The 14,488-nt window shown below is 30.7% G+C and overlaps 1 protein-coding gene and 1 long non-coding RNA gene across 41 annotated transcripts in view; one reads left to right on the plus strand and one right to left on the minus strand.

The window, feature by feature from the left end:
* Positions 1-14,488, plus strand: part of LOC106082769 (uncharacterized) — a 241,901-nt gene that overhangs the window by 38,419 nt on the left and 188,994 nt on the right. The window lies entirely within an intron of this gene.
* LOC106082698 (sodium channel protein para) overlaps positions 1-14,488 on the minus strand; it is a 240,220-nt gene that overhangs the window by 28,372 nt on the left and 197,360 nt on the right. For all 40 annotated transcript variants that reach the window (XM_059367549.1, XM_059367548.1, XM_059367574.1 and 37 more), the window contains one exon: positions 8,359-8,629. In XM_059367549.1, coding sequence (XP_059223532.1) covers positions 8,359-8,629 — 271 coding nt within the window. The remainder of the gene's footprint in view (positions 1-8,358; positions 8,630-14,488) is intronic.

Here is a 14,488-nt window from a genome sequence, read left to right on the forward strand (position 1 = left end):
TATTCCTTAATACTCTCTCAACCTATGCCCTTTCAGTGAAAATATTTTTGTCCTAACTCTAAAGCTTCCAGCCAAAGATGATAAATTCAATTCGAAGATGCCCTATTCTCTAACCTTTTGAGAAAACCGTTCCTTTGCTGAAATCTATGTTCTTTACATAAAACTACTTTTATCTTAAATGTTAGTTTAATAGATCCTTTATTTTGGGTCTTATCATTAAAGACAAAAATCGTTTAATGAAGATCAAAATATCGTTGATGATTGGGAAATAGTCTTCAGGGCTAGGACAATGTCATAAGTAAACACTAGAAGGATCAACAAGTCATTTTGACCAATTTTTGAATTTCATTCGAAATTCTCTAGGAAGTAAAATTTTTTTTGTTAGAAAATTTTTGTAGCAGCGTTTTATTAAGTTGGTATAATCGTTATGTGCTACACATTCCTTTATTTTAAAATTTTTTCTACGTAGATACGTAGGTGTTATACCTAGAACCAGTCATATTGACTCTTTGTATTAAATAGTATCACCTGAATATGGGAACCCTGCAATCAAATAGAGTATATTTTAATTCCAATTAGTGGGATTTCTTCGAATAAAAAAAAAACTAAACTTTTCGTGTGATATATTTGCTTTTGCTAAATTAAATGGAAGAAGTAAGAATAAATGTTTGATATGAATGTTAGCAGAATTCGACCTGCTCCGCTGCTGCGAGATAAACTCGATATCATTTTTATAGTCATATGCGTAATTTACTCCCAAATACGTTTCATTTGCACGAACGGCAAGTAGAGAAAAATGTGTAGCTTCAATATGCTCATATTAAAAGTTTATTCTATCATAATCAAAGATTTTCGGAATGACAAGCTTTTGTAGGTGTTAATCATGTTAGATATTTTTTTTGGATCAAAATTTTTTCTTACTGCACTGTAAGAAAAGTTTGACTAACAAGACCCAACTTTTTTACCAAAAGCATGCTTCTACCATTGTACTGCTTACAAATTAGTGGGTAGGTGGAAGCATGTAATCTTTAAGTGGGATAACAAACTGATGAGGCCACTGGCAAGGCACACAAATTAGTGGGTAGGTGGAAGCATGTAATATTTTAGTGGCATAACAACCTGATGAGGCCACTGGCAAGACCGAAATTACACTCGTTGTAGCTTGCCCTTATACATTCAAACTCTCCATATAGTCCAGACCTCTTAAATGGGTTTTGTTAACTTATTTTTCTATTTGAAACAGAAAAAAGAATATAGAAGATCTATGTAATTTTCTGTGAATAGATGCAGATATATTTATACAGTTTTGCTAAAGGGACGTAGCTTCAAAAAAAGTTTCAATCTTAAAATTTTTCAGCTAAAAGCCAACCTGTAATTTTGATTGGTTTATTCTTACTTGGTATATAAGAAAGGAAGGATGACAAGTTTTTTATGTGGATTTTTCAAAAACAATATATCAGACGTAAGTATAAAGCGACTTTAATTTAAAGATTGTAGATTTCCTTCTTTAAAAAATCTTTAATTATCTGTACTTTTGTTTGGTGTATATGTAGCCCCTAGCCCAAGTCTATCCTACCCCAATCGACATGCAACTCTGATTCTCTAAAAATTGTAAAGTTCCCCACGAACATCTTATTATAGACAACAGGTAGATTTCTTTCATATCAATGAGCGTTGCTGGATTTAATTTTTGAACTTAATTATAAGCGACCTTCTTTTTTATAACTTACCGCTTACATGGCTGAAGGTCTTACAAATTTTGCCAACATTAGTAAGGGGAATACCACCGTTAGAAAATTTTTCTGATCTTTCTGCTAGGATTCCAATTAAGACAATCAGCATCATAGCGGACGTGCGACACTGTGGCCTCTAATGGCAATTCCATTATAAATCACTATGGATTTAGACCACGAATCTTTAGTTGTATATTGGCTTTAAACATTTGGGCGTATTTAGCCGAAGGACAGATAGATATATCCTTCTGTATAAAAATTTTTGGTCTACAAAGAATGCGTGAATTGTTTTCTGGAAGGCCTTTAAAAAACCCCTTTAAAATGTCGTCGTAAATAATTGGAGGTTACACATTATTGTTTAGTGAGGACGCCAATTGAGGAAGCATATAATATTTCTAAACATTGAGGCACTATTAGCCTTCAGGAACTATTCTTTTTGTTGAGCAATGGTTACCAACATGGTATTATCTTTAATTTAATAATTTCCATTCCCAGGAAATGCGATATTTGTAGTGGTGGAGGCGCCATCCTACAATAATATGGACTGGCCAACTAAACCTAATTGGTTCAATTTAAACTGCAATACCTTTGATGATTGATTTCAAACTGGATAATAATTAGGTTTGGAGGTATAATCTAATGAATGTAGGGTCTCTCAAGAAGTGATCTATACAATAAAGGAGAGAGAATGAAGTATGAAACACTCGAGACAAAGCTTAAGCCCTGGATTGGCATTATCATTGAAGTGATTTAAGGCTACAATTTAATCTCAGGTCACGCATTTGGAAATTTAACACTAAACATAGTTGTCGCATATCGTATATCATTGAATGAAATAATCTTACCTAAAACTTACATCGGGCTGTACTCATTCACATAATAAAAGTCTTCCATGGTCCCTAATGGGAAGGTGAGCCTTATTGCTACTAACACTACACCAATTGTATTATCTTTTATCCGTCATTAATACTTTTGTGTTTCCTTTGTTTAAATCATTTTGTTCTCTATTCTTCGGAGACTAACTTTATAATTGATTAACAACATAGAATATAATAAAATTTGTTCAGACTACTAGACAAAAACAAAAATTTTTGTTGTGATTTATTCAATACTCCATCGCTTTTGATCATTTTACATTTGCCACTTTAATCCACTGAACATTAACATAAAAAACGAATCTTCAATGTTTGTAGGAAAAAACTAAAAAGGTTTGTATTAACAAAAAATCCAACATTTTATTGTTTTATAGTCCTACAACTTGGTTTAAAAGTCATCCTTGTTTATATTCTGTAAGCTCGAAAAACATTGGAGTTACAACCAGTGTTGCCGTTGTTGGTCGGTTCCTACAAAATTGGTAGGTTTTTATCCTCTTGATAGTTTGGTTGGCTAACCTCAATTTTTGGTAGGTTTTTCTCAACATAAATATCATACCACCAATACGTAAATACCATATTAATTACTGAAAAAATCGCTGGAAATAACTCAAAACTAATACACTTCATGTCATTTCTGTATATTAGTCTTCTAAATTTCATAAATCTGGATAGGAAATGCGGATTTTGTCCGTTCAATGCCTTCAGTCGGAAAATAGGCTTATGTGGTAGCTGCTTACAAATATGGCCAAATCTGGTCCATTCAAATAAGTGTAACGGCGAAAATGGCAAGTAAAGCGCCTATCTGGGCTCAAACACATAAATTGTGAGATTGCTTTATCCAAACTCGGCAGGGTGGTTCATTGAAATTGGGTCAGAAATACGACTTTGTAAACTGAAGATTTCTCATCGGGAGATCAGTATAAAGAGTTTTATATCAAGATATAGGCCATTGTTTAAGTAGGGTGATTTCAGCAAACAGACGAACGGGTATGTTTTGATTCTCTATGAATAACGACGATCTAGTACTTTGTAAAGTTGAAAATGTATATAATGTCATTTGATGTGTTCAAAATGGAATGTCAAAATGGCCAACTGTTCGGCGGTGGCTAAAAATACTTGATATACTACATTTTTGGCTTTTAGAACATTTGGTAGGTATTGGTCTGGTTAGGAAGAATTTTTCCTAAATTTTGTTAGGAAATGATTTTCTTGAGTGGCAACACTGGTTACAACTTGTTTGAATATAATTTATATACCCCCGAAAGATATAAAATTTCGTTGAAATTGTTAAGAACATTTTAAAATATAAATTTTGCAGTCGATTCGGCTGCCAGGTCTGTAATTAAAAGACCCAAAATGCTTTCAACTTTCAACTATAATTATTTTACGAGATTTTGTTCATCAATTTTAATATCTCAAGAGGAAGATTGACGACATCAATCTAAATATCGAAAAATGTTAAAAGTTGAAAATTAAAATCATTTTTGCTTCTATTAGTTACAAACCTGAAGCCGAACTAACTGGAAAATTAAATATTTAAGGTCAACTATAACACACAGTATTAAAATTTAATTTATTTTATCCATTGTTTGATTAAGATTATTAATTAATTAAATTTCCGAACCTTTTTAATAGTTACGTTGAATTAATTATTTATTTTACAATTTCGGTGCTCATTTATATACGATATGTGTCTTCTTTCAAAAAAACAAAATATTATCAACTGCTTGTTTAAATTAGATTTAGAGTTGAAGGAACTATACAATGTTCATCGAGTTTTTGTTATTTGTTCTTAATATGGCTTTGACCCAATAGTCAATAAAGTAAGTGCCAATTTTGGATATGATATGTGCTTTATTAAAGTGGGGGGAGAAATATAGGTATGTTCTAAATATTATGTATCAAATTTTATTAAAATGATATGCTCTATATTTTCACAACTAGAGGACAGACAGAGATATTGATTTGAAGTCAAATATTTTATATTTTCACTAAAAGATCTCTAATAAATTTTTTGACAAAATACACCTGAAGCATTGCTTACTCAATTTATATACATTATTTTCAAAACTTATCTGCAGTTTATATGTTGATAAATATTTTTATAGAAAAATATATATATTTCTGAGGCTTAAAGGGACACAAAATTTTTAATGTAGAAAAATTGCAGTTATACCACAAAAAACGGGGAAGGATAGCTACAAGGTGTTACAATTACAGCCCAGCTTATTATGTTTTCTACCTATTTAATATAGATTTGTATATACCAAAAAATTACACAAAGGTTGAACATCATTGACCTAAATACAAATTGTAGTAAAGTATGTAAATAAAAAAATTTATATATAAGCAAATTTATTTGTACACATAAATTTAGAAAAAGGTTAACAAATGTTTTTATTATAAAAAATAATGATACATGTAACCATTTATGTGTACAAATATTATAAGATAAGGACACAAAAAAGCTTTTTGTTTGTTAAATATTTTTTTAGAGGAAATAAGCTTTCATATATGTTGGTTAAAGATTAAAGAAAAATTTTATGAAGAGTATATATGTGTTACAAAGAATATGTAATAAAACATTGAGAAATTAAAAGTTGTTAATATGTGTAGTATGATATGTATATTAAAAGCAACATCTAAAGCTAAGAAGGACCAGTTTTTCAGTGGTAAGCGTTGGGGTTCTTTGATAATAAACTAGGCATTTAATATTGGTAAAACTTAAACTATTGTAATTCATGTTTAATAAATGTAACTTTAGGAATAAATAAATGATGGAAACCTAGTTTTAATAATCATTAGAAAAATTTTCCTGCTACTATGTACTTCCTATTTATAACTAGAAAGCTCGGTTAATAGAATAAACTTTCCTAAATTGACCTTTACTTATTTTGAAGCTTACATACATATCTTTTTTTAAGGGAAATAATATGTCGGATAAGTTAAACAGGTAACACAAATATCTGTTAGCATTAAAGATGTATGAAACAATAGAGAAAACATATTGTAACTGGTATGAGCTTATAACAGATTTTATATAGAATATTAAAAAATAATATTTTTAAAAAATGTCAACTATTTTTTATTAAACAAGCTAACTCAATAGATTATTGTTATACTATGTATTGCATTAATACAACAGAACTTTGATCCGATTAGGGCCAAATGGATGTGAGGAATTATAGATGTTATTTCAATAATTGTAATATTTGGTAAACAATAGAATTTAATTGATGGTAGTAATACTACCAAATAAGCCCATACGGAATGCTACAAATAATTTCAGCTAATGTGTATACTTGGGTAAATAAGCGAGTGAAATTGATAATAGTAATACTTTGTTCTAAATAAAGCCATACGGCCATGAGGAAGTCCTAGTTATAATTTCTACTTGGGAATTAAAAAAAAACCTGAGATTACCTTGTTGTTGTTTAAAGTTGCTGACTGTTAAAAGATTTAAAACGCTCATAATTAGAATAAACTTTTAAACAATTCAAGTGATTATGTGATCCTTAGGGCTATATGGAAAAATTTTAAATTTTAAACGTTTACGAAATATTAAATATTTACCATTACATTTGTCAAAAAAAAAAATGAAATAGCTAATTCAGTAGGGATTGCTTAATTATTCAAATTAAGCCACCAATATGTAACATCTTATAACAATTAATCTTTAGTTTTAGCAATTACTCTAAGATCAATATAACAGTAGGAGCAATGATGTACTCATAGCCCTTAAAATGATAACTTTAAAGTTTCAATAAATGGTAACCATACTTTGTGTACTATGACTCGGTTTCTACAAAAAACAGTAGCAGTTCCAACTTTAGAACTCTAGAAAAACATTTTATGAAAGCATTTAAAAAATGTTATGATTTTATACCAAGAAGGTGTTAAGATTTCACAAGGAAATAAAAATTTCCGTGGATAAGTATTCGTGAGTATAATGCTTTGTCGTGTCTTCAATAATAGAAAGGCCACTGCTATAATCCAAAACAACATCTTTGGAGAGAAGTTTTACAAGGCATAGTACCTCACTTTTGCAGGATAGAAAACTGAATTTCAACTCAAATTCTGAAGAAAGCATACAAAATGGGTGGTAATGACGAGATGGATGAATCAGCAATAATGGTGAATAATATCACATTATAATTTAGAAGTTATGCGTGATTTTCTTTGAGCTTTTCATTCAATGTGAATAGTTGAATGCGCCTAATATAAGAAAGTTCTTGAATGGATGTTCATAAAATGGATGAACATATTTTGGTGGCCATACTTTAAGATCACGACATTAATAGCAACATATTTTGCATGTAAATGTATGTTGCTGTAGAAGGAATTAAAGTCTAAGTATGTTACTGATAATCAAAATATGCCAATGTACAATGAAAGGGCAGATGATTTGGCTGTGAAGGACAGAGAACTGCCGTCAATAAACTTGGTTAAGCCGAAGCCTTTCGGGTCGACGCAGTCCGAGTTAAGGGAGTGGGCGACGAATGCGCATTCAACATAGTGGAACAGCGAAACGGTCAGTAGGACGGCGAAAATCCTATGGGGCATCCAGATCGTGAGAAGACGAGGCTATTACTGAAAGGAAGTAAGAAGGATGTCTGTATAGCTATTGGTATCATAACGGGACATATAGGACTACGAGCTCACTTATGTAAAATCGGTGCGGTAAGTGATGGCATGTGTAGGGCATGCGGAGAAGATGATGAGACGTTGGAGCATTTCATTTGCCATTGCATGGCTTTCGCGTCTAACAGATACCGGCATAACATAACCTAACCTAACGTATTTTAAGATTTTTCAAAAAATTATCAAAAAATGGTATTGTCTTTAAATTGAAATTAAATTGTTCTAAGAATTTTTCAAATAAAAAATTTTTTAATTATTTTGGGGACATTTATTTTCTACAAAAGCCTAAAATTTAAAAATAAATTTTGAGAATTTATTATTACCTCTGAATATATAACTATCGCTACTTTGATACCACTGATAAATTGGTCCCTAATAGTTTACAATAGAGAGGCCTTATATGAGAGTGGCTAGGATGAGATAAATACCAAAGCAATAGGGATAAACATGTATGTTGACACAAAGAAAAACTATGTAATAATAAACATAAAAAACTAAATAAAATGTAAGGCTGTATATATATGTAGGTTTCAATACTTAAGCACAACATTAAGTTTTTGGTTTTTTTTTCGTTTGATATTATTTTTTTGTTACAATTAACAACAAATATTAAACACAACACTTACATAAACTTAAGGCTCTATAATGCCATCGTATCACCTCGCCCTCTCCAATAGGATGAAAAGGAAAGGTGAGCCAGAAATAAAACATTATATGCCTCAAGCCAAAATACTAAATAAATCATTGCTCTATATACATGGTTTAGTATCTTTGGGCGAGTGAAGGTTGGTTACTAGTTTTTTGTATACTTTTTTCTTTGGAAAAGGTTTGGTAAGGAATGAAAGTTGGGAAATATTACAATTATATATTTCTGAAGGGAATCAATATTTTTGGAGGTGAGGTTAATACATCAAATATCAAAATTTTGGTTTTTTTTTTGGTAAAAAACAACAACACAATGGAATAATAATAACGTTTACTATTGTAAATCGAATTGAATTTGAAGGCTGATTTTAGGTTGATTTTTGTTTCGCTTTTTTTATTTTGTATTTTTGCTGACTGACTGCCTGTGGGTGTTGGAGGGAGAAGTCGGCATTTGATTTACTTACCTAAGATGGATAAAATGACAACTACTACATCAAATAAATTCCATGGCTCTTTGAAATAGTGATATCGTAAAGCGAATATTTTTAATAGACATTCGCCACTGAAAATAACTACGAATATCCCATTGAGTTTATCAAGGACATTATTGTATGCTTCGGATGCATCGTAACGATCGAGTGTCATGGTAAACATGTTCAAACCAATAAACAACATAATGATTATATCGAATTTTTTATCTGTAACTATTTCAAATACTATTGCTTGTGGTCGCCACTGTAAGTAGAAAATGTGGAAGAGAGAGAAAAAATAAACAATCAAATGATAATAACTATAATAATAATCGATAATCGTTAATCGTTAATAACAATAATATCGTGTGTTTCACTCATTTACGACGACGTACGCAATTCAATTGTCGGAATAATACGTAATAATGATTCTAACATTGTACACAAAAAAACTCAAAAATTCCCAAAGAAAAAAAGAAAAACCAAAATTAAATTCAAACTAAATATTTCAAACATATCCAAACAAAATGTGGAAACCAAAAATAAATTTGTTGATTTAAATGTTGAGAGCGATTACTTCTCAACCTTGATCGTGATCGGGGTGATTGATTTCATGACATCATCACATCATATGTATCATTCATTCTCTTATACATGTGATTAGCATTACATTATTACGATATTATTTTGAAGTAGGTATTTAGGTAAAGTAGTATAAGTTTGGTATATGGTTATTATAGTACGATCTGTGCCAATATTTGAAAACTTTTTGTTGTTGATTATGTCGATTTGCTTTCGTTGAAGGAAGGGTGGGTGGTAGTGGGCGGGCGGGGGCAAAAACCCACCTAATTGGACCCAATAAATTGTTTTTTGTTTGTTTTGTTAAAAATTATTTTGGTTTTGATTGAACTTGGAGTAGGTGTCTATTTGAACGGGGGCGTGGTGTGGAGAGTGGAGTACTGTGGAGTGGAACTTGTTGTAATGTGTGACCAATACACATGCAAACCGAAATTGTTCTGTGGTTGGGGAGTGGGGGGCAAACAGTGTAGCGCAAGCTTATTATAGTCACATATATATAAAGGTTAGGCATTTTATAAGATGTTTACATAGGAAAACTCGAAAATTAACTTCCATTTATTGTAATGATGATAATCGCTGGACTTAGATGTATATTTTTAAAAGAAGATGTATATTTTTAAAGAAATTTGTTCGTAAATATTAAAAACAAATAAAGCAGAGGAAGAAGAATGTTTCCTGGACTTACGTATCAGCCAGTTAATAAAAACCATGCTAGTCAATAATCCCAATTTAGTTCCAGTATTATTTTAAGCTCGATGTATTTATAAGGACGAAACTTATTTAAACAAATAAGTTTGGTATAAATCGTCATAAATACATCGAGCTTAAAATAATACTGGAACTATATCGGGATTATTGACTAGAATCGCTTTTATTAACTGAAAGTTAAGGCGTTAGTAATAATGATCGAATTGTTTGTTTAATGAAAATAAACCTCCTTTTTAAGCCGATGTTAGAACGGCGTGCCATTGGCCGACATCGTTTTGTAGATAAGTTTTACATGGTTGAATGCCCCATAAATTTGGTCTATATTACTGAGGGGATAACCATTGCCCAAAAAAAAATTGAAAAATACCTATCCATAATTTTCAGTTAGGTGTACTTCAGAACAGTGAAATTTTTCCAGGATTCGACCTTAGTTGTAAAGCGTTAAAGGCGTACATGCTTAACTCTGCGCCACGGTGGGCCTAATTAGATTAATAATAAGTACAGTCGAAACCGCAAAAAATGGGTATTTTGTTTTACTTATCCGTAATTTTCAGTTAAACGTAGTTCGAATAAGTGAATTCCTTTTCTAGTTAAACAATAACTATTAAATAATAATGCACCATACTAATGTTTAAAATAATTCGAGTTGAAGAAGAACATTGCTTAGAACACCTCAGCAAAAAGTGTTCATAAAATTGGATGCACTAACATTTTTGTCTGCGTACTGTAAGCACTACCATGAAGCACGAATGTTTTAGCGCTCTATTTTAGTAATTGTGTAAGGAAAGAATACATAAATTCTAACTCGTAGACTATTCCGATGCAAAAAATTGAAGTTGATTTCTTTTCTCCATTTTGTTCCTCTAAAAGCTCTGAATGGGATGCATAGTGGAAGCGAATTAAAGTGGACATTGCATTATAATTTCACCAGTGAATTTAGTGCACAAGTTGTTGTTGGTATTGTTTTTCTAGCAGTATTATATACACTGAGGCGGTAGCTCTTTCCGATAAAGAACTCCATCGGGTCAATCCGGTACATACAACCGGTGGCTATGGGATAGTGCATCAGTGGCGCTGGGTGGCCTTGCAAAAGTTTTTAGCTGGGATTTTATAAAGGTATGATTCAATTATTAGCAATCCCGCACTTAAGTGAACATTTTCACTAAAACGTATTGCAGTTATGCGGTTTCGACAGTACCTGCGACGATTCCAAAATTGTTAGCTTCATTTGTTCAGTCATTGAGTCCGTCATGACATCGGAAACATGCTGACAGACTGAAGGTTGCCAGTGACGACTATTGGAGATGCTGTGAGAAAATCAAAGAAGAACACCTTCTGTGTGTGTGTCCCGCACTAGCAGTCAGAAGGAGTTCCACTTTAGGTTCTCGTTCAATCGAGAACCTGTGTGATTTAGCGGATCGGGATGGTTCAACGGTAGGAACTAGAAGGCATATTTCTTCTTCTGTTCCTGTGTCCCAATGGAAGAATATGTCTGATGGCAGACTACCACTTAAACCTAACCTGACCATACCTTTGTTCAAATGCTATGGTGATGAACAGACGGACTCTACCTGACGGACATAGAATGGCAAGGCAGTTAAATATATACATATATATACTTTATAGGAAGGATGATCGATTTATCTAGTTACACATGAAATTAGAGGAAATTAGCTATAATGTCACAATTTTATTCAGATTAAACTTCAAAAATATATTTTGTTTTATAAAATTAAATGAGATAAAATTTGTCTTAAATTTTTTTTTTTTCGAAAAATCCTTTAACCTCAAAATAACAAAAGATTTACCCATCACAGAAACAAATGACACTAATTTGAATTGTCGAATCAATTAGTTTAAGTAAGTGAATGTAATCAAATCAAATATGAATAAATAAAAAAAAAAACTTATATTAACTTAATTAAAATATTTAATGGTATTTGCTATATCTGTTTCCTATATTGAACTAAAATTTAATTTTATTATGATGACAGCGGATTATCATCAGCACATCTTTTCCAATGGAACAATTGAACTAAAATTCAATTTTATTTTGTAGACTGCGGATTATCATCAGCACATCTTTTCAAATGGAACAATTCGAGCTAACTTATGAAACAAATTATAAAATTTCACCAAGAATAAACGTCAAAGTCAAACGTTACATGAAAATACAAGCGGAAAACATTTTTAATTAAAAAAAAAACTAAAAATTTTTAATAATTTGTATTCAAAAGAAAAAAGCTTTTCGTTTTATAAACGTCTTCCAAAAAAAATTTCTGATGAATATCGAAAATTCTGTAGAATGTTGAAAAAAAATTTACTTGATTAAATTACATTTAAAAAATCCTGATAATGCCTTCCTTATGAAAGACGAAATATTGGATAGAGATTAAATATACACAAACAAGGACCTCGAGCTCAATTATTGTCCCTTATTATTTATGTCGAATTTGAATATTCGACTATGACTATCGAAAATTCGAGGTTTTTCATTGGCGATATTATGAACAAAATCGAGGTGTTTGCTTTCTTTACAAAAACCAAACAACTCGATTTTGCACGTAAGCCAATGATATATTAACTTTAATTTCCAGCAGTCGAAGTCGAAAATTCGACTACGATTTACATAATAAGGGTAATTATTTAAAAAACAAAAATTGTAAAGATAATAAAAATAAACAAAATTTTTTTTTTTTAAAAATTTTTCGCTAAAATATTTTTGAAAATCAAATATATAAAAAAATAAAATTAAAACTAATTAAAACTTATTTTTATAATAGTTTTTCGCAAAAATATTTTTTAAAATCAAATATAAATATATATATATATATAAATATATATATATATATATATATATATAAATTTAAAAATATAAAAAAATAAAAAAATAAAAATACATAAGAACTTTTCCTAATTTTTTAATTTTTAGTACTTAAGTTAAAATAAAAAAATATTAAAAATCCCTTTAAAAATAAATAATCAAATCGACGAAAATATAGTTTTGTTCTACACTTTTTTTTAAACATTTTATTAGAAAAACGTCTATAATTGGTTTAAAGTTTATCTCGTGTACAGAAAGGAAATTGGTATTGTATCTTAGTACGATTTTTTTAAGTTCTTAACGCATATATGCAGCTTTTTCAATGTCCAAAAAGGACACATTTGAAAAATGTGGCAATACCAAATATACTGAGTAAGATTTCGTCCAGCAATAGTTACCAAATCATTAAACTTTAATATGTTCTGCAAAGAAGTCTTGAGTAACAAAAATTACTGCTGAATTTGGTGTAAAGATTTGCCTTAGGCTATTCTAGAGTTTACAATGCGGTAGCATAAAACCATACTACTTGCACAACAATGAATATCGCAGTGCCATAACACGGTTATTTTCGAAGAACGATAAATATGGCACCATATGTACCAATGGAAATAATCATAATTGATTTTGTATTTCCAAAATGAAAGATATGGACTTGTTTGACTTGTGGTTGTTAAAACTGCATCATTTTTTATGTCTTATACTTTGGAATTATTTATCGGCTCAAAAAAGAATATCATTTATTGTTGACAATGTTTGGAAAATCGCCCTTTTTAAAGGAAAAGAAAATTGGTAGGGATGTTTACATTGGAATTTGGAATAAATATTGTAAACACTTGGTGAAAAATGAGTAAGATGCTGATGTGCTTAAAAATATTTACATTTTACATTCTAGGTCAAGTTTCCAATTATTGTACAATGACCCAGAAATGAGTAGTTTATACCTTGAAATATTTTTTTGTGGTCTTTTTTTAATTTTAAAATAACAATATGCTTTCAAAGAACAAGAGTGATAGTTATAGAAATCTCATTCTTTTATGAAAACGAGTGCTTAGGTATTATGTTTATGGTAAACTTTTCGCTGGAAAAATTCATAAGGCTAACTTTAAATATGGTCGTATAGACACTGATGATGCAGGAGGCACTAAATTTCATTAAGAACTATTAAAATGCATATGTCATTGTGAAAGCTTTATTGAAATCACGTTAGTTACCAAAAACAGCAATGTGTTAATAACTTGGGGTAGTTTTTGGCTATGTTCAAAATAAGATCAATACTGCAATATCTTCTATATCAAAATAGTTCTCATTATTTATAACTGTTTCATATTCCATAAAACAATATTCCCTAAACAAAGCTTCAAACTTAAATATTCTTCTCACAAACGATTTATAATCAAATATATACTTAAGCTTAGTGAATGGAAAGGAATTTTTTTACAGAATATATGATTGTTCATTATCCCGAAAAAAACGCTTTGGAAGCGTTTGTTTCCAAAAAGTGAGATAATAATAGATTTCTATTTCAGTCCATGTTCTCTTCTATAAAGTAGAATCCACAAATGTATGGTCTACTGTATTAAAGTATTTGTAGAATAAACTACAGTTGAATGTAATATATTCCGGGCGGCGGAGTCCGGCCGAGATTCGATCCTGGGCACACGGAGCAACAGCGAGAGCCGTTGTTGTTGTCTAGCATTTGAAGCCGTCAATACAACTTCCAACAGATGCATAAACTCATGTGTAGTACGGAAGAAGTGTAATTGCCACAGAAAGAAAATCTGTCATTACACAAAAATAACTGCATTAGGAAAAAGTACAGCTAATAGACAGGGTTGTCGAGCGTGGTTGATGTGGTAATTGTATCATTGATGCGTTTTCGCAATTAATACGATTCAAATACAATATACCAACGCACGGGCCTTGAAGTCATCACACCTTATATGGTTGAAAAGTCTTCTAACCAAAGACGAAACGCGTCCCATAGTAGTTGGTGTGTGTTGCTATCTTTGGCTT

This window comes from Stomoxys calcitrans, chromosome 4 (assembly GCF_963082655.1).
Source record: "Stomoxys calcitrans chromosome 4, idStoCalc2.1, whole genome shotgun sequence".
Classification (NCBI taxonomy): domain Eukaryota; kingdom Metazoa; phylum Arthropoda; class Insecta; order Diptera; family Muscidae; genus Stomoxys; species Stomoxys calcitrans.